Here is a 20,142-nt window from a genome sequence, read left to right on the forward strand (position 1 = left end):
TTTCTAAATAGGGTTGATGGAACAGACTTGAAAGTAGTTGCGCATCGTTGGAAAGTCTCCCTCCCCCTCCTCCCCCGTTTTCTAATGTCTTTACAGGAGATTAGGAGCAAGGAAGATTACTTAACCGTGCCACTTAAAGACTCCACCGGCACGTTAAAAGAAAATAAAAAAGAAGGAAGTGGGGGGGAAGCAGAGCAGCAGAAGGGGACCCTGAGCCAAGCGAAGGAGCTTACCCAAACAGGATCGCCCCGGATTAAGTAAGAGGCTTTCGTGGTAATTACACAGAATAGTCCAGACGTTGGTGCCTCGCTCAAATGTGAATACAAACTTCCTCCCCCCCTCCATATCTCACATCTCCGTCTTCCCCCGCCATAAAATAAAAATGAACATGCAAACAAACAGACTCCAACCACCAGAAGACAGATTGTTTAAAACATAACAAGAAAAGGGGAAACGCGAAATAAACAAATGCGCCTTCACGTGAAAATTAATTACATTTTCAAAGGACATCAATACGCAAAGCAAGACCTCTCGCTGGGCCTGATTTTTTAAAAAAAATTGTATTTGCCCCTTTTTTAAAGTGGAGGTTTCTGGGGAAAGTGGCTGATCTCCGGCAGCGGCCGCGAAAAGAAAACCAAACCCGAATTCAGGAAGGAAATATTGATTATTAGATTAAAAACGAATATGCACAGAGAATACAAAAATCTAACAAGCAGGAAATCAGAGGAACCAACAAACCGACGCAAGGCAGGCAGGCAGGCGAGGCTCCCCAAACAAACCTGCAAAATTAGAAGAATCTGGGGAGGCGAGATTGTTATTTATTTATTTTTGCAGGGGCAGGTGGAGAATAGCCGAGGCCAGGCTGTCTTTGCAAAAGCAACCGTTGCGAGTGCCAAGCCAAGCGGTCTCTGGTACTATTCCTCCCCCCCCCAAAAAAAACCCCACAACAACCAAGCTTCGGTTAAGGCAGACGCGGAGAGGGGAGAGGGACTTACCGTCGGCAAACAGGCGGTTTCCTCTGCCCCAAATCCTGGACGGGCTAGGAGCCTCCGGCCGCGGCGCGGAGTTTCATTGGGGTTGCTGCTCCAGGCGGGCGCCTGCCCTCCGCCTCCGTCCGTCGGTTTGGAGATGCGAGCAGGAGGCTGACCACATGGCTAAGCTTCACGGGAAGAGAGAGAGAGAGAGGGAAGAAGGAAGAGAAAAAAAAGAGGAAGGAAGGAAGGAAGGAAAGGAAGGAGGGAGGGAGGGAGCGAGGGAAGGAGGGGAGAGAGAGAGAGAGAGAGAGAGAGAGAGAGAGAGGAGAAAGGAGGATCCTGATCCTTAGTTGAAGACGTTGTACATTGATCCAGTGACAGCTAAAATAATAGGAAGGCAACTCCCACTTAGCAGCACCAACATATTTACCCGAAGTGCCGTCGGGACTCTGGCGCGTGTCAATCATCCCGCGGCGCCAGTCAATCAAAACGCAGACAGGGCTTCTTTAAGGAAAAACAGATTGCCGGCATTGGGGGGGGGGTGGCGGTGGGGAAGGGGGCGTTGCGGGGGGAGGAGGAGGAAATTCGGTACGAAACAGCCGCCGCCGCGGGCGCCGAGAAGGTAAGCGCGCGGACTTGTTCCTTCCACCCCCCCTTTTTTTGCACACCTTTCCCCGGTCAGGTATCTTCCGAGGAGGGCTGGGGAGCGAAAGGGAGGCTTGGAGAGGTCACCCCCCCTCAAGGCCACACGCCAGGAAGAACCGTTTCAGCTCCCCTCCTCGCGACTGTTGCCTGCTCAGCGCCAACTGGGGCTCCTCGGTTTCCCTGTTCTGTGTACCCCCCCCAACCCCCAGGGCGGCTGGTTTCCTTAAAGAGGAGTGGGGGGCAGGGGCTGGGGGCCTGAGGTGTGGTGATATTAAAGGGGCAGCGGGCGATGTTTCGCTAAGGAGTGGAAAGCGATCTTCATTCCACCTCCTCTCTGGCCACCTGGACTTCGACAGCGCCGCTGAACCACTTAGTTTCGCGGAACGCGGGACGACCCCACCAGGAACTGTTAATATAGAATTTCGGGGGTGGATGGGGACGGTCCAGCATGTCCGGGGCACAGAGTGCAAAGGAAGGTATTTCTGGGCTGAGAAGCTGCTAAAACGCTGGAGCTTTTACCACCTGTCTAGGCGGCTGGGGTCTCTGCCCCGCAACCCCAATCACACTGTGCAGAAAGACCAGAGTCCCGCAGGCGAATTTCTCCCCCTATCTCCCGCTTTTCTTTTTCCTCTTCTGGCGTCCCACTTTTATTTCCTTTACCACAACTGAAAACCAGAAATGGGAAGCGGGTGGGTGGAATCTGAGCAACCCCTCCCCGCTCCCAAAATAACAGTTCCTCTCCCGGATGCCGGGAACGGTGCAAACTGAAGCAAAGGTTTCAGACCGGGCACGAAAAATCTACAACCAGAGAGAGAGGACAGATCGTATCTCCCCCTCAGGCAAAGGCGTTGATTTAACAGGCAATCTTCTGGCGGGGGCGGGGCGGAGGGGGGAGAGATACAACGAAAAAGATGCCCAATTAACTATTCATAAGCCGATCAATAGACAGCAGGGCGGGCTTGGGGGGGGGCATTGGAACCCCGGTGAGTTCTTAGCTTTGCAGGAATTGTCGGGCAAAACCCGTCCTTCCTTCTGAAGATGGGACACATGTCTCGTATCCCCCCCACCCCGCGCCGTCTCATGACACAGTATCGTGGCCACCGTCAACACGAGGCGATGAGCCCAAAACTGCAGGGAAGGAGGAGGAGGCTGGTGCCTAAACTGTACGGCTTGATCAATATTTATAGCCTCATTGGCTCTGTTTGCAGGGAGGACATTTAAATAAGGAAGTGGAAATACGCCTGTCTCGACATACCTAATGGAGAGCCTGCTGTTTAACGGGGAAAGTTGAGGCGTCTTGGAGTGCCCGGGACCGGCTCAAATAATTTACCCCTATAAAATGATCCCTAAATAGTGCATGTTAGCGTGACACAGGTACAATTATTTACATACCTGTTTTGGACACAGACTATCTATCTGGATAATGAGTGATGGATAGCTTAAATTGATTAAAATATGTCCGAGGAACATTTTGCTGCATAAAAGTGCAGCTAAATATTTATTTCAGATTTTAATATACATAAATGGAGTGGGGGAAACAGCGGAAGGGGGTTTTCTAGTTCCTTTCATTTTTTAAAAAAAATCCTCCCCAAAACAAATAAATCCGGTAGATAAAACGACGATTTCCCTCGTCGTTTGTTTAGCATATCCCTTATAAACTCCCCATCCCAACCATAAACTTGGATTGTTGGAAGAGTCAAATGGGACTTCAGGTGCCCAGGGTTGCGGTCTGAAGATGCCTCAGTGGTCAATTTCTACTGGAACCCACCGTAGAAAGGGGTTCAAACGTGGGATATAGACTCAATTTCAGACCAAGATTGGCTGCTCGCAATCGCGAAAGGGATGGAAGAAAGGAGGCGTGTTTTTTTGGGTTTTTTTTAATCCAGCATGCAGGGAAAGATTTCGAAATTAGAAAATATTTTTATTTTATTATTAGTCTTGGATTTCATTTCTTCCCAAACGTATTTCTGTCGGGGGTTTTTTTGTCTTCCATCTCTTCCCGCTTCCTTCTTATGGAAACCTGACCCGGTGTATCCCCCCACCCAACCAAATAAATGTTAAAAATGAAAATTAAGCCGCCGCCGCCGCCGCGTTCAATCTCCCCTCGCTCCTCTTTCCTGGAGCGCCCATTCCTCAGGCTGTTTCTAAAAGCATCGTGGCATTAAGTGCTCTTAATGGACGCGTTAATTAAACTGTAATTAATCATACTGTCCGGCCCCAAATTTGAGCAATTACACTAATCAAACAGAAGTTAATAACGGCCCAGGCTGGCGGCCTCAGGCACTTTGAGGGGAGCGGGCGCTCCCCTCCGCCAGGAAAACAGCTTTCGCCCTTCGCCCCGGCATATGGGCTCCATCTTCCAGCGCGCATTGTTATGAAAATGCCCGCTCCTACTTGAGAGTTGATGTATCAGGAAGCGGAGTTTGTCCTTGAAAAGCAGATTTGGGGGCATAAATCTCTGGCGAGGAATATGCGGTGGCGGAGGAGAGGGGGGGCGCCGGGGGTAGACTTGCGGGAAAAGTCTGGTGTGGTGTTGTTGGGGGGGGGAGGAAGACCAGAATGCATTACATTTGTGCGTGGGGAGAGAGAGAAAGAGCGGGGGGCGGTAATTCGAGAGAGTTTTGGCTTGGAGTTTTGAGACTTCTTTTTCGCAGCGATATGGAGAGCGCGGAGAAAGAGTTGCGGGCAAAGAAAAAGGGCTTTTTAATTGGTGCTCCGGATTTAAGGAGCACAGCCACATACAAACACACAAACACACGCTCCCCTTTCTCAAGTCCAGCGTCCCTCCTGGCTGCCTCCGCTAGACAAAAAGGTGAGCTGGAAAATCCTGGCAGAGGCCCTCTTGGTAACCCTAACCTCGACTCACCCTCGATGCGGCTCCCGTTTCTAAGCGCGGGTGGCTCGCCATAATTACAATGCGAGTCGGTAATTATTCCTCGCCTTTTAATTATTTAAAGCGCACACACTGAATTCTGCATTGTGACCAATAAATGTTGCAGCCCTGGATGGTCAGAGCTGAGGACGCCCCCCTCCACTACATCTCTGCCCCCACCCCCCCACCCCCACTCCCGGCATTTGTCTTTAATTAGACTTTGCCCTGGCGATGGGAGAGGCGTCCTTGAGCTTTTGGTACCCCCAGCCGACTCCTGAACCCCTGCAAGCCTCCCCCCTCGCCTAACCCCCCCCCCGCAAAAAGCAACAACAAATGCGTAGTTAAATATTTATTAGCCGTTATTACTGCGCCAACCGAGGCGCCCGGCTGCAAACCGAGGCCCGCCCGCCCTGGCGAGGAAGTTAAAAAGATGGAACCTTTTCATAAGATCCAGCCGGAGAGGCTGGCAGGGGCGCGCAGGCCGCCCCCCGCGGAGACAGGCGCTTTATGCATTATTTTAATATGGGTTAAAGAGAGAGGGAGAGAGAGAGAGAAAAAGTGAGGTTTTCAGTATTAATTTGGTGGCATATTTATTTGGTTTTGAAAGAAGGGAGGTGTTTCCTTCGGGGGTTTTTTTAATATATATTTTTATTAGAATAATTCACAGTTCGTGATGGTTTAATGAGCTTCTTTTATGTTGAAACTCTATGTTTTGTTTTGTTACAAAACCGAGCAAATAAACAAACGTGGGACGCGGAGATTAAATGTAATTTTAAATACTTACAAAGCGCCGTATTTAATCCGATCTCTCTTCCCTCCCCCTCCCTCCTCCCCCTCTCCCTCTCTCTTCGCCCCCCCTCCCGCCCCGCCGCCCTTCGCCCCAGGGCTCTTAACCTCTGCAGCGCGGTTGATATTAGACCCGTCTGTTAGCCCAGAGTGTCAATTGCAAAAGCAACCCCGAAGGGGGGCGGTGAACTGGGAAGGGGGGGGCGCAGAGGGAGGTAAAGTTTGCCACACCGAGGGAAGTTGCTTCCCGACAGACGACTGAGTCATCAGGGGACCCCGAAGTGTTTCTGGCGAGGGGGGGGGCTCAATTTAAAATAGTGGCAGATCGTTTGCGCCGGCGTCATCCCGGGGCGGCCCCTCCTCTTCCAAAAGTGAAGAAGGCAGTCTAACCCCAGGAACGAATTTGGGAGGATGGAGCAGAGAGCTCTGGACTCGTTTCTAACCAGAAACCTTGTCCTACAAATAGCTAACCGAGATGGACCCCGCCGCAGTCCCCAAAGTTGGCTGATTTTAACAACCCTGATTGCTTTGCGCTGGGAGGAAACGAGTCTGGTTTAAGAGGTCGTCGGTACAAGTCCAGCCCTGTCCAGAAGGATGAGTCTCTTAACCACCCAGGAAGTTTGGGGAAAGCGGGATATGCTATTTATTAATTTACCTGGGTATGTATTCCACCACGTCCCAAAGGCCTGAGATAGCCAAGATCATGTTATTACAAATAACTACGAGTAGAGGCTTTGACGCGCTTTCAGGAGTGAAATCTCAGGAATGCAAACTTCAGGCCTTAGCTTGTAAATGGGCAAGACCGCATTGTCTCGCCCACCCTAGTCCTGGTGATTTAATGTGAAAAGCGGGGGGGGGGCGTTATTTGGACTTGGGCCGCCCAGACATTAACTCCGAGAGAGCAGCGATTCGAATCGAAAGGGACCGGTTCCAAAGTCGCAGAGGCGAATCGGCCTTCTCCTCCTGTCGCGATCGGTTTAAAAGGAAGGTCTCGTCGGGCGTCGCCTAGCGCTGCGCTGTCCCAGGTCCTGAACTGACCCTTAGCCGGAGGCACCCACTTGCGATTGCTGCAGGTATTCGACCCGCACCGGTGGTTTCAGCACCTGAGACAGCGCCATTGTAAAAGGAGGCGCTGTCCGAATAACACCGTTCGGGGAAGTTGTGAGACGAAGGACTCTATACCACATGCCCCGACCCTGTAAGAACATTAGCAGGGAGCAGCACCCCTGTCTAACTTCTCCCTTCCCCCCCACCTTTCCAAGAGAGCATAAAAGCAACAAGCAAGGCTAGCAGCTGCCTTTTGAGGTCTCTCATAATCCTCCCCTTACATGGGAATTTGGAGGGACTGAAGTTTCGGCGCAGCAGGATATCCATTCTGCTGCCCAACAGCTCCGACAAAATATTCTCCGCTCATTGTTAGGGAGGTCGCGCACTTAGAAGCATGCTTGCATTTCTCGCCCAGATACTATACCACAGCCAGAAATAAATTGTTTCCAGTGCTGTTTCGGGATTAAGGGGAGGGAGGGGAGCAAGCGGTGGGGTGGGAGCGAGTGAAGTGGGAACATTGATTAAGGAGCCATGGGGCGGCCGTTCAAAATCTTCCTTTTGACCTCTCGTGTCGCTCTGGAGGTCTCAGATCTTTATCGGGGAAAGCCAACGACAACAACCGACCTTTTTTAACTTTAACAGCCAGTGCCTAGTTTATAAATAACCCCCACCTGCCTTCTCCCAGTGCAAACAGGAAGGGGAGGGCCCTCCCCAGGAAGGTATCCGCTCCCCCTTATCCTTTCATTGCTTCTCTTAAGCTCCTTGCGATCCCATATCTTTTAACAGTTGAATTAACTGCAGTTTTTTGTCAGTTAATTAGGTTTAATTTACATAATTAGTACAGTATAAAGAGTATTGGGGATAATCAGGAGGTACGTCTCGCTTACTGTGTAAACACGGATTTGGAATTAAAAATCAAATGTAATTAAGGCATGTGTGCGCACGTGCGTGTGTGTTGGGTTTAATTGTAACAATTTTTAATTAAAACTCAATGATCGCCCAATGCAAGGGGTTTTGGGGGGATATACACGGGTTGTTGTTTTTCTGAGGGAGTGTGAGTGAAGGAGATGGCTGAGAGTCTCTACTTTTGTCCCTTGTTTTGAAATATGAGCGGGAGCTGGCCCTCCAAGCAGGGGTTGCTGGAGAGGTTGTGGGCGCAGCACCTTGAAAGACCAAGAGGGTCTATACTGGAGAAGAATCTGCAGGCACACTCCTGGCCCCTTAGGCTGTTTACAAGCAAGCTTGTGTTCAAGGAAAACACTATCTTACGACATGTCCAATGGACCCAAGGAACTAACTGCCACAAGATGAGCATTGTGTGTTTGCTGCCCTGAGCTCCGGTGGGAGGAAGGGTGGGCTATAACTTAAAAAACAAACAAGCAAGCAAGCAAGCAAGCAAGCAAACTCAGAGGGGAAAACAAGAACCTCTCTAACCATGTATCCAGCCCTGCATCCGCCATCCAATCTCCGCCATATCTATAGCCACCCATTCACCAACACTACAAGAACACACCGCATAGCCTGAGCCCTGTCAAACAGAGGGGGCATGTGGCGGCAGAGATGGGAACCTCGAAGTACTGGAGAGCTAGGGTGGATCCTCCTTGGCCCACCCCCTTCATTTTCTCAGCTTGGCTGCCTCCTCCTCCTCTTCTTCTTCTTCTTCTTCTTCTTCTTCTTCTTCTTCTTCTTCTTCTTCTTCTTCTTCTTCTTCTTCTTCCACCCTATATACCCGCAGGTCTCAGGGCGGTTCACAGAGTAAAATCGCAGCGTGTACTTGAATGACCGATTTCCTTCCGCATTCCATATATCGAACACAGGAAATGGGTTTATATTGAGTCTAAGCTCCGTATTCTGTGGCTCTCCAGAGTTTCAGGGAAGGAATCTCTTCCTGCTCTACCTAGAGATGCCAGGATTGTACCTGGGTCCTTCTGCATGCAAAGCAGACGCTCCCCCCGCCCGGCCCACTTGGATTGCCAAACAGAACCCCCACCCCTTGTTCCTCGCTTTATACTCCTCTCCTCTTCCTGCCCCCAAGGGGTAATGAGAAAGCTGTTTGCGCAGGAGGAGAATGGGTGGCGATGGGGGTTCTTCTTTAAAATGGGACAGCTGGAGGAACGGGGGAAAGTGTTATCATGCCAGTCGCTAGTGAGGAAAGGGGGAATGGCTTGTCCCAACCTCTGCTGTGATCAAGGCAAATCAAAGGTGCAAGTGTTACTTGGGGAAAAAATTTCTTTGGAAGGCTTGGAGTGGGAGTTTCCAAAGTTTTGTTTTAAAAGGGAGACCTCACAGCAACCCCTTCGACCCTTCGTGCGTTAATCCAGCACCTCCTCTTCCGCTCTGCTGTTAATCCGTGTATTTCAGCCAAAACAAGGTACCAGTGAAGCGGCGAGGGAAGGCCCACCCTTGTAACATGCTTTTGATTCCGATGACCTAAAGTCTCGTGACAAAAGACAGTCGGCAGGAAAGTTGGCCCCGCGAGCTGGTCTTGGAATATTTCGGCTGGGTAATGGGCGCACAAGCAGATCAGTGTCGATTCGGAGGCAAGTCCCAGCGCCCTCAATGGGACTTACTCCCTGTTTCCTGCTTTTATTTTACTCCTTATTTTTGCACCCCGCCTTTCCACCCAACCGTGCTCAGGGCGGCTGGCAGAAAACCTGGATAGGCTTGCAGTCGTGCAGACGCATGTTACTCCAGACTTTCTGTCCAGTCTGTTGGAAATTCCTGAACTGAGTAGGGAACTCTGGCGGGGGTGAGACCGTCACACTTGGCGCTGGTGGGCTTGGGTGGCTCACCTTTTAGGTTCCCCCACCCACCCTCCGTCTGCCTTCCGATCCTTTGCCTCCTTGTCACGTCCCTCGAAAGTCCTTTCCTCGCCACTCCGGCTTAAAACTCAGAGGCCCGTGTCATCTCTTTATAAATATCTCTCTAAGAGGAGGCCGCCAAGGCCCTTCCTTCCCCGCTCTCGTTCCTGGAGGGGCTCGCAGGCGGGAGATTGCCCCATAAATCACCGCGGTCTAATTCAGTGGAAGTTTAATAAACGCCTCCTATTGGAAACGAATGTCCCCCATTTAACAGTTGTATCAGCACCATATAAAACCATGACCCCAATAAATTTCATTTTAGCGGCAGATCAATCCCAGCCCTCTCGCTATCGATCCGCGCGGGGGCCTCGCTCCGCCGCAGCAGCCCGCCTGCCGGTGCCATTTTCGGGTGGGAGGGTGGCGAATAGCCTTTCGATTAGACTCTTTATTAGGAAAAGATTGCTCCGAGAAGGCCTGAAAATTAAACGGTGACATTTTAATTACTGGACATTGATAAAAGAATCCGGGTAATGGCTCTTTACAGCCCTGGCACACCCGGACGGGCCTGATGGAGTAATCAACCTGGACGGGGCGGGCAGAGGTCAGAGGCGCCGCCAACAGAGAGAGGCGACCCCCGGGGCAGGCGGGAGGAGAAAGAGAGCCTCTCCCCACCGCCAGGAATAGGTAAAGGACTGAAGGAACCTGCACCCTCTGCCTTGGTAGTTGGCTCCTCAGGTCAAGGGACCTTCAGCACCTCGGAGAGCGACGCGGAGGCAGACGCGGGCGGGTTAGGGAGCCTTCAGGACCCTGGAGAGAGACGCGGGAATCCGACGGCCAGTTGCCCCGCCAAGATCCATTCATTGCGGTATTTGCATCCACTCCTACTCAGCACAGCCCTTGGTGTTTCTCCAGTATGGCGCTCAGGGCGAGGGCCCAGAGACATGGTCCCAATCCGCAGGTAGTGTCGCCTGGTTCCAGTCAAGGCCGTTTAGGAATGGGGCAAGTGCAAGTCCAGGCACGCCCACTCATCCAACAGCACTTAGACGTATCCCCCACCCACCCAAGGTCATCGCGGGCCAGAGAACATATTGCAAAGGCCCTGGCTTAGAAAGAGCGGGTTTCTGCATTTGCACTTGGGCACAGCATCCCTTTCTTCAAATTCACACATGAAAGCCGCGCCAAAGACTCAGGGCCCGTCCCCCAAAGCAGCTTACTGCGGGGCGGGGGACGAGTCTGCCCTTGCCTCTCTCGTGGCTCAGTGGGAGAGACTGGTAAGTGACGGTTGCCAAATGAAATTTACACGATCAATAGACAAGACTTTATTGATTAGGTTTAAGCAGCGCCTTCTCCTGCTGCCGGCCGAACATGAGCTAAAAGGCACAATTAACGCTTTAGTTGGCCCTCCTTCTCTCCCCGCAACCCCGCTCCCTCCCACTTTCCACACGCTGGGAGAGACGGAGGTGCTTGAGTGATCAGGCCCTTGGGAAAAGAAAAAGCCTTGGAGAAGTGGATGAAAAAAGAGGCGGGGGGGGGTGAAAGCTTTTCCAGCACAGCATCCAGCTGCGGGAATCGCTTGCTGGATCGTTGGTTCACACAACCAAACACGTACACGCAGGCAAAAAACAGAGGCAGCCGTCCACTCACCTGTCTTTAGAGTCATCTCATCTGTTGGCTATGCATTTCTCTCTTGGCCAGAATGTGTGGTGGATCAGCTGTTGAGGAACACCCCCCCCAACACACACACACACACACACACACACACACACACACACACACACACACACCTTTTAAAAACCCTAGCCTAGACATTCATTTTCCATTAAAAATCTCTTGGGCTGACCAGTCACTTATAAACCTTGAACTTTCTTTCCAGGATTCCAGCTCAGAGCAGCTGCGCCAGTGAAAAAAACAGGGATGAGCTGCACAGGTTTGTTCTGCAATAGGCAGGAAGGCTCAGTCCATAAATCCTGTCTTTAGCCTGCACTTGTAGTTTATGGGCCTACCCTTTAGTGAAGGTAAAGTCCCCAGTCAGTACAAATCTTCAGCAATTGTACAGCCAGAGTCCCACTCCTATAAAAATGACACCAGGATCCTGGACAACTCTGCTGATAAAAGAAAAAACCAAATCAACCTAAACCACAATTATTGTAGAAGTTTCCCCATCAGAAAGTTAGACGAAAGTGCATTGCCACAAGGGCAGCAGGCTCAGAACCTAATCTGGAGCTGGACTGGCCAAGTGACAATCCTGGAATTTGTTTCCCTCCCCAACCCCCAACCCCCTTGGATCAGGTAACAACAGAAGTAATACTGATCTACATACAATTTATATAGCACTTTGAACACTCACAGAATCATAGAATTTCAGAGTTGGTAGGGACCCAAAGGGTCCTCTATTCCAACTCCCTGAAAAGCTGGAACCACAACTAAAGAATAACCACTTTGAGGGTTTTTACAAGCAAGCAGTGTATAAATTTTATGAAGCAAGCAAGCAAGCCCCTGACAGTTGGCCATCTAACCTCTGTTTAAAAACCTCAGATGAAGGAGAGTCCATTATCCTCCAATATTTACAATAAACAATATTTATATTTTATTTCAGCAATCCTTACAGCAAACCTGAAAGTTACACCATTAACCTCACTCTCGTATTGTAGTTTGGGGGTTCACAGGTTTGAGTGTAAAGCTGAAAGCCACCCTGTGTGTTTATAGCAGAGGTCAGCTTTGGAGCAGGCATTTCCTGATTCACAGTGCAGCCTCTAAGCCAGGGCAGTCCAACTTTTCATGGCAGGCAGGCTGCAAGAGTACTTTGACACAGAACCCCAGGCAACACACAGAACTGAATTTCTACATCATACATTAAAATGTTTGCAATATGTTTAATATTAATATATTTGATTAAATATATATAAGTAAACAAACAATCTAATTACGAAACAAATTTAATGTACGGACAAATGTATGCACTTTCGTTAACAACACATGACACTTTTTTAAAAAAAAGGCTCTAAGATGTTTTTTCTTGAAGGTTGCTGAGAGCAGCTAAAAAGGGCCTTGCAGACCACCCTGTTCAAATCCATTGTGCTCCACTAACTCTCTCATGACAATGTAAATGGGAGTACCTCTGTGCATGTGCAGAATGCTTCCCTCTCTCTACACTACAAAGAAACCATAGCCAGCTTTATTTAAGCTAGAACTAAGGAGCTGGGCTCCCATGTCCAAGTCTGAGCCTCTGCATGTCTTGTATTAGGTATAGCTCAGACCTGCATGATGTATACTCACCCAAATTCCATCTACGCTGCAGAGTATTAACAGGAGCAGCATTGCAGGAGCAGCATTAGCTTCCAAAAGGAACCATTCATGACAGTCACACTAGAATATAATTTGCAGAAAAGCAATAACAAATTAAGGAATCCCAACTGTAAAGCATCTACGGACCAACTACGATGATCCTGTATCGGAAAGCATCCACCGCCTTCCCAAAGATAAACTTATGCAGGATGTTCAAAGATCTGTGTCTGGCTGGCCTAGGACAGGCCTGAATAATTAGGTTAAACCACAGAGCCTAGGACTTGCCGATCAGAAGGTTGACGGTTCAAATCCCCGCGAGGGGGTGAGCTCCCGTTGCTCGGTCCCAGCTCCTGCCAACCTAGCAGTTCAAAAGCCCGTCAAAGTGCAAGTAGATTAATAGGTACAGCTCCAGCAGGAAGGTAAATTGCGTTTCCGTGTGCTGCTCTGGTTCACCAGAAGTGGCTTAGTCATGCTGGCCACATGACCCAGAAGCTGTACACCGGCTCCCTCGGCCAACAAAGCGAGATGAGCGCCGCAACCTCACAGTCGGTCACGACTGGACCTAATGGTCAGGGGTCCCTTTACCTTTACTTTACTTGCTGAGACACTGCAATATTTATTTATTCATTTTTTAAAAGATATTTTAATCAAAAATTGCATTTCTTAATAAACTTAGTTCAACTTTGCAGGTTAATTAAAACAAAACAAAACAATACCATACTAAACTATACCCAAATAATATTTTGCCAATCTGTACATCCACACACAATGAGGTCAATGGTGGGGTATGGCTAGTATCTGATAAACAAAAATGTTAATGGTCAGTGGCAAATTGCAAGCTGACTTTTTTTTTTTTTAATTGGCAAAATAGCTTCTGGGATTAAAAGTGCTGCTCAGAATCTTCCATTCCCTTTGAACCAAGTTAACATTCCAAAGCTGTAACTAGATGAACACACACAGATAGCATGATCTAAATCACTAGACAGAATTGTGTGAGGATATCATTTCTAAGCAGGAAGATAATATTCATTTCATTTAAAAGGAAAATGTCATGCTCTGAGAACTTTGCACATTCTGTCACTGAGTGAGGACAAACCAGCTGAAACTTAACTCAGGCAAAACGGATTTCCTGCTGGTGAGTGGGATGTCCCAACAACAGTTGGGTTCCACAGCCTTTTCTGTGTGGGGCTGTACTCTCTGAAATAATAATTCATAGTTTGAGATGCTCCTTGATCATATGCTCTTGCTAGATGTGCAGGCAGCACTGTCAGTGAGAGGTGCCATTTCTTCAGTTTCGGCTGGCCCATCAAGTATAATTCTGCCTGACAAAATTGGACTTTGCCTCGGTCATTCACAACCTATTGACTGCTAGATTAGATCACTGCTACACACACTCTCTGGGGCTGTTTTTGAGAAGCCACTGGAAACTGCTTCTAGCAGCAAATGCTGTAGCTGAGATGTTTTCCATTCTATCATCGTACAAATTTTGTGTGTTCTGCCTGTTATGAGTTCATGAGTGCCAGACTCCCCATAATTCCTGGGTCCAGTTGGTGTTAGAATTTAATCAAGGCTTGAGGAGTTAAACTGGATGCCAGACTCTTAAACTCTGGACCCAGCTCCCCGTATTCAGGCAATGGCCTGGGAGATGTGCCATTAAGAGAACAAATGAAAGGTAACGGGCTATTAAGAAAGCAAAGGCTCTATGTCAGATGGCAAATGGGTGGGGGTTAGTTGGTCAGAGTCAGAGTTAGTTAGATTACAAAGCTAGAGTTTGAATTAGAGTTGAGAGTTGGCTGTGATGTGACCTAGCGACTGGTGAGGGCAGCAAGCTAAAAAGCCAGAGAAGCAGAGCATGATGTTTGATGCCTGAGACATCGTAGGCTCAGGTTGTATATATGTTTAAATAAACCATATATCCTAAAGACACCACAGTCTCCATTGTGCCTCATTTCCAAAAGAAAACAGAGACCCCGGTAAGTGCTTGGAATCCCTGAAATCTCCTACCACTCGAAGGTTTAGCCCTAAAGCAATGCAAACAAACAAACAAACAAATTCCTTATGCAGGGTAGATTTGTGCAATATTGTGTATAGAGAGACTCTTAAGTCAAGTGTACTGAACGTGTTCAGCTTTTGGAGCTAATGCTATACAAAATGCTATACAAAATGCTATACAAAATACTCAAGACTGGGACGCGGGTGGCGCTGTGGGTAAAACCTCAGTGCCTAGGACTTGCCGATCGTATGGTCGGCGGTTCGAATCCCTGCGGCGGGGTGAGCTCCCGTTGTTTGGTCCCAGCTCCTGCCCACCTAGCAGTTCGAAAGCACCCCTAAGTGCAAGTAGATAAATAGGTACCGCTTTATAGCGGGAAGGTAAACGGCGTTTCTGTGTGCTGCGCTGGTGCCGGTTCGCCAGAGCAGCTTTGTCACGCAGGCCACGTGACCCGGAAGTGTCTTCAGACAGCGCTGGCTCCCGGCCTCTTAAGCGAGATGAGCACGCAACCCCAGAGTCAAGACTGGCCTGTACGGGCAGGGGTACCTTTACCTATACTGAACGTGTGCAGGTTTTGGAGCTAATGCTATACAAAATACTCAAGACTAGCAAAAAAACAAAAGCAGAAAACCCACCCCACACTAAATAATTCCGAATATCAAGTGATAACTATAATCATGACACAGTGGATGTAATGTGTAAGTTCATAGAATCATAGAATTGGAATAGACCACAAGGGCCATCGAGTCCAACCCCCTGCCAAGCAGGAAACACCATCAGAGCACTCCTGACATATGGTTGTCAAGCCTCTGCTTAAAGACCTCCAAAGAAGGAGACTCCACCACACTCCTTGGCAGCAAATTCCACTGTCGAACAGCTCTTACTGTCAGGAAGTTCTTCATAATGTTTAGGTGGAATCTTCTTTCTTGTAGTTTGGATCCATTGCTCCGTGTCCCTTAGTTGATCCTAAGGAGGAGGATTTTGCTCCAACTGAAATAATTTGGGTCTTTTCTGCTGGGTTTTAAAATAAAAAACAACAGTTTGATCTGTTCCATGAATTGTTTTCTCTGCCAATAAATCTGCACATCAAGAGAGCTTTTTCAAAGTACTGTTGAGGAAAGGAAGAATGACACTATGCCGGCACCCTGCTCTGAAAAACAACAAGGCCAAATTGCAGACATTTGGGTCTTCAGGGAAGACAGAGCATATCCATCCATCTATCTATCTATCTATCTATCTATCTATCTATCTATCTATCTATATCCCAGAATGTCTTTCTTGGGAGTACATTTTTAGAAACAGCCACACTTCAACTAATTTGGATTGTGGATAAAAATTCCCCTGGTGACTCCAATCCAAAATGTGCTTTACTTATGAGCCACTAACATCCCACTTCTGTGCAAGCTGCATATGAGATTGCCTTTCCAAGATTAGAAAGAAACAGAAGGGTGCATAAATTCCCTTCCCCCTGCACAATTTAGTGAGAAGTGTGGGTTCTAGTCCACATTAGTGATACTCAGTACCAGATCTGGGCACAGTAGAAAATGCCTTCATCTCCTGTCAGCTTCCTCTTGGAATGCAAAAGAGTTGAAGGCAACAGCTATTTGGGGCATTGATCTAAGATGGGTGCAGGACTGATAAAGCAATACATGATGTGGTAGAAAACCTCATCATACGTACATATGTAACAAGAACGGTTGCGCAAACTACTTTTGCTCAAAATAAAAAACCCACATTATCAGCCATTTTGATTTGCTGAAATTTATTGATACTTAACAGGGGATGCCATTCCAGGTTTTGTTGTGGGTTGGAAAAAGGTTTCAGTGGAGAGTAAATTCACAGCATGGTACAAAGGACTGCTCTTGGATATATTAGGAAATGACCAAAAAGGAGAAAGTATAATTGAAGAGCATTTGTTGTGGTTACTTGTGGATCCCATACTAGTCAAGAGTTTTGGGTACTCCTGAGGAACGACCCCAAGTGAACAAATGAATAGAGATGTCTGATCCCTTTTGTAACGGGCGTCCTTAAAAGCCAATGGGGTATCTAAGAAGGATGGGAGGGATTGTTTTTGTCTATGCGTACTACGGAAGGAAAACGCAGATAATGGAGCACTCTGAGCTTTTCAGGAATTGTGATTTGGCCACTGTTGAAGACAGCTGAAACCAAGGCCCAGTGAAGGTTGGAAAGATCTCCCACCAATAATTGCACTTGATGTATTGTCAAATTTCAACTCACCCCTTGCAGGTAGAGACACATAATGGAATATTCATTTGAAACAAATATTTGGGGGTCTCCTTCTTCCATTCCCCAGCAACTATTAAACATTTTCATCTTTCATGTGAAGCACTTGAGAATTATGGCTTGTTTACACACTACACCAACTACATGGAAACTGCTGGGAAATGATCTCTTAGTGGTGGCTCACCGTATAAAGCCTTGACACATGTGTCTCCCAAAGCGCCAAGTTTCTTTCTGCCTCCACCAGGAATGTGCAAAGAATTAGGAAGATATCTGAGGGCAGGTACTACCTCAGGTATAGACAGTTCAATCCTAGCTGAGCTCAAGTTCTGTTTCATCAGATTGTGTGTTTTATCCTGAAACATCCAAGCATTGCAGCATCTTCATGACAACACAAGGCCACCGAAAGCTAATTTCCTCTACTTTGTTGTCCTTTTCTTTGAGTAGATTTAATAGCAGAACAAAGTTAAATAGGAGTCTTGAAGCATTTAGCTTTAGTGACCTTAAGTAGCTCATGTGATACATGGAGAAACATGAAACCAAATTTGACAGTGTACATATAGCACTTCTGGGGTACAAGGGAGAATGGTTCTATGTGCAGAGGCTGTTGACACAGCTCACCATACTTCCACTCTCTTCCACGTTACCCAAGAAGGGGCCAGAGAATGGTCCAAAGGCACATGTAACAGTTGCACTACTGAAAGCTAAATGAAATAAGTCTGCTGGTTTCATAAGCTGTCTGGATGAGAAATTGCCTGGGAACCCTAAGCAAGGTGCTCCGAGCTCTTTGGGGGAAGAGCTGGGTGTAATAAATGAGTTGAGATTCATGTCCATTCCATTCATTGTTATCTCTACACTATTCTGCCAATGGAGATGTATGATGTGGCCCTTATTCTTTAGTCCTTTTTTTTTGCGGGTGGTTATGTGGGTGTTAATAGAGGGCCAATTCACAAACAAAATTGGCATGACATAAATGTGGGTCAAACAGATCCATGTGATCCTCAGTAATTGTGTGTCCATAGATGTAATTGTTCTGTGTACATACAGGTAGATTTTACACATTTATAAAAAGGGTTAACGCAAGCTAGATGAAGGGAGGGTTGAGCAAATGGCTAATTAATTACTATGAATTATGGTCAAGCCCAAAAGCTCATTTTTAACCACGCCACCACCTTGTCTCTAGAATTGCTAATTGAGACATTTAGAACCCACACTCTTCATCACTTGCAACAAGCCTAGACCATCTATTTGCATTCTTTATCAGTCTCTGAGGTATGGGCTGATAAATGGAAACCAGTGGGTCAAAACGGCATGACCCTTTGGGCTAAAGATAAAGATCTTTCTCATATATATTTGTGTAAATGAAGGCAAAATTTTAATTTTAACACAAACACCTTTTATACAGGGGAGGTATATGCAAAAAAAAATATGCTAGGAAATAAATAAATGAAAGAACTGCCTCAGCTCAGTTGGCTCAAAGGAAAGAAATTTGTCTCACTTTTAGCAAAAAGCACCTGCAGCTACCGGTCACATCGAGTCATTCATTGTACTGTTATCTGCCAGAGAGGTTGTGACATTGGAGCAATTAAGACAAACTTTAGTCTATAAGTTCATGCCTGCAATCTCTATCCTTCACCTGAAGATTGATGATCCCTCCAAGGAAGGAAGCAAAGTATTTTCCAGTCTACCTCTGAAGTAATGGTTAGGATTTGTAATTGTTCAGCAGAAATTCCTCACTACAAGAGACTGGTGTACTCCCAAGCTTTTTTTTATGATCCTCTTCAGGTTTTTAAGTGACAGTGCATCAGAAATAGCCACCTCAGTGTAAACACTTTTGTTGGCCATCATAAAGTCTTCCAAGTCACTGGACTTTTGAGAAATCTCCTGAAGAATTTCCAAAAAAACAACAACACAACCCTGATAAATAAACAAATTATAAGACTTTAAAAATACATTTTAAATTAAACACTGGTCTACTAAAACAGCCTCAAAATTAGAAAACAAATCTGGGCAACAAAAGTGGAAAAGTCGGCCCAAGACATTTTGGCAATTGAGAAGAACCAAAAAATGGTGGGCACCTCCCCCCACACCCTGGGCCAGTGAAGATCTACATCAGGAGCAATGGGGTAACAAAGTTCTACATCAGGAACAAGGGGGAGTGAAGATCTACGTTGGGAACGAGGGAGGGAATCAAATCAACCTTCCCTGATGGTTGAAAAGGGGAATCGAAGGCCATCATGGGAGGAAAAGGGACCCGCTCTGAATCATGCTGGTCAGTGCAGAGTCTAGGAGACACCAGAGGGATGTTCCCATTTCCTCCCTAGGGGTGGGAGGAGACCAGCAATGCTTCCTGTTCACAAAGAAGCCACTGAGGCAGTTGGGGGGGGCACTGCTGAAGAGGTGGTATATCCAATGAGCATGCCACAGGCGATGCTGCCACTGCAGCTACATTCCTTAGAGGTATGATCTGCTGCCATTATGGATCCTGCCACCCAAGGCATTTGCCTCACCTTGCCTCATGGGTGAATGAATTCATATATCCACATGCACCAGGATGGACAATGTAGGAATGGAGACCTTTGGTTGTGTTCCTACTGGTAAAGCCAAGTAAATCCCAACCTCCATTATATTATCCCACTAAAGAGGACGCATTGCACAATGTCCTCATTTCCCTGTATTGAGAGCTGCTCTTGGGGTTGCTTTGATGAACAGCACACACTTCTCTAATGAGTACAAATTTAGCACACATCCTGTGACTGATATCGGTTAGACATTTTATTCTTCCAACATAATTATTTCCCCTGCCTGGTCCATTTCAACTCATTTTTGGTGTTAAAAATAAAAAGACTAAAGGAGATACGATTGAGTCCACAGGACAGTTAAATTCATGCCCATCAATTCATCCACCCCACCCATGGACTGCTTTTCAGCTAGTAAAAGATGTATAAAATACTCTGAAGCCAAGAAATATACAGTAAGTTTAATAAAATATATAATATTTTCTTAATGTTTCAGGAAACAGTGTGATGGTAATGGGGGAGGGGAGGGGAAGGTATTTCTTGAATAAAAAAGTCACCATGCCTTCATCAAAGTCTTCTGCCAAAGCATAAAAAACCTGCATGGGCTTTGGATGATACCAGAGTCTCTGTCCTTTAGACATTCAGCATCCCTTTGGCTCACTGAGATCCCTGCTGCTGCTGCTGCTGCGAACGCCTCTCCTCTAACATCCGGCAGACCCACATGGAGACGACCTCAGCATTCCCGTCATTGTACTGGACAATGAAGAGGTGGCCCTGAAAAGAAGCAGAGATGGACTCAACCAACAGAATCAAGCATCTAAGAACACAAGAAGAGCTCTGCAGCTGGATTGAGCCAATGACCCACCTAGTCCAGCATCCTATTCTCACAGGGGCTAACCAGATGCCCAAAAGGAGGCCCTGAGTGCCAAGGCAGCACTCTCCCTACTTGTGATTCCCAGCAACTAGTACTGAATGAATGTAC

General features: G+C 47.4%; 1 protein-coding gene across 7 annotated transcripts in view; it reads right to left on the reverse strand.

The window, feature by feature from the left end:
* Positions 1–19,606: 19,606 nt before the first annotated feature.
* The window catches only part of MAP2K5 (mitogen-activated protein kinase kinase 5), a 127,579-nt gene continuing 127,043 nt past the window's right edge, over positions 19,607–20,142 (reverse strand). For all 7 annotated transcript variants that reach the window (XM_083475154.1, XM_083475156.1, XM_083475152.1 and 4 more), the window contains one exon: positions 19,607–19,934. In XM_083475154.1, coding sequence (XP_083331280.1) covers positions 19,818–19,934 — 117 coding nt within the window. In that variant the 3' untranslated portion in view covers positions 19,607–19,817. The remainder of the gene's footprint in view (positions 19,935–20,142) is intronic.

Source organism: Podarcis liolepis (genome assembly GCF_965112155.1).
Source record: "Podarcis liolepis genome assembly, chromosome: 14".
In the NCBI taxonomy this organism is placed as follows: Eukaryota; Metazoa; Chordata; class Lepidosauria; order Squamata; family Lacertidae; genus Podarcis; species Podarcis liolepis.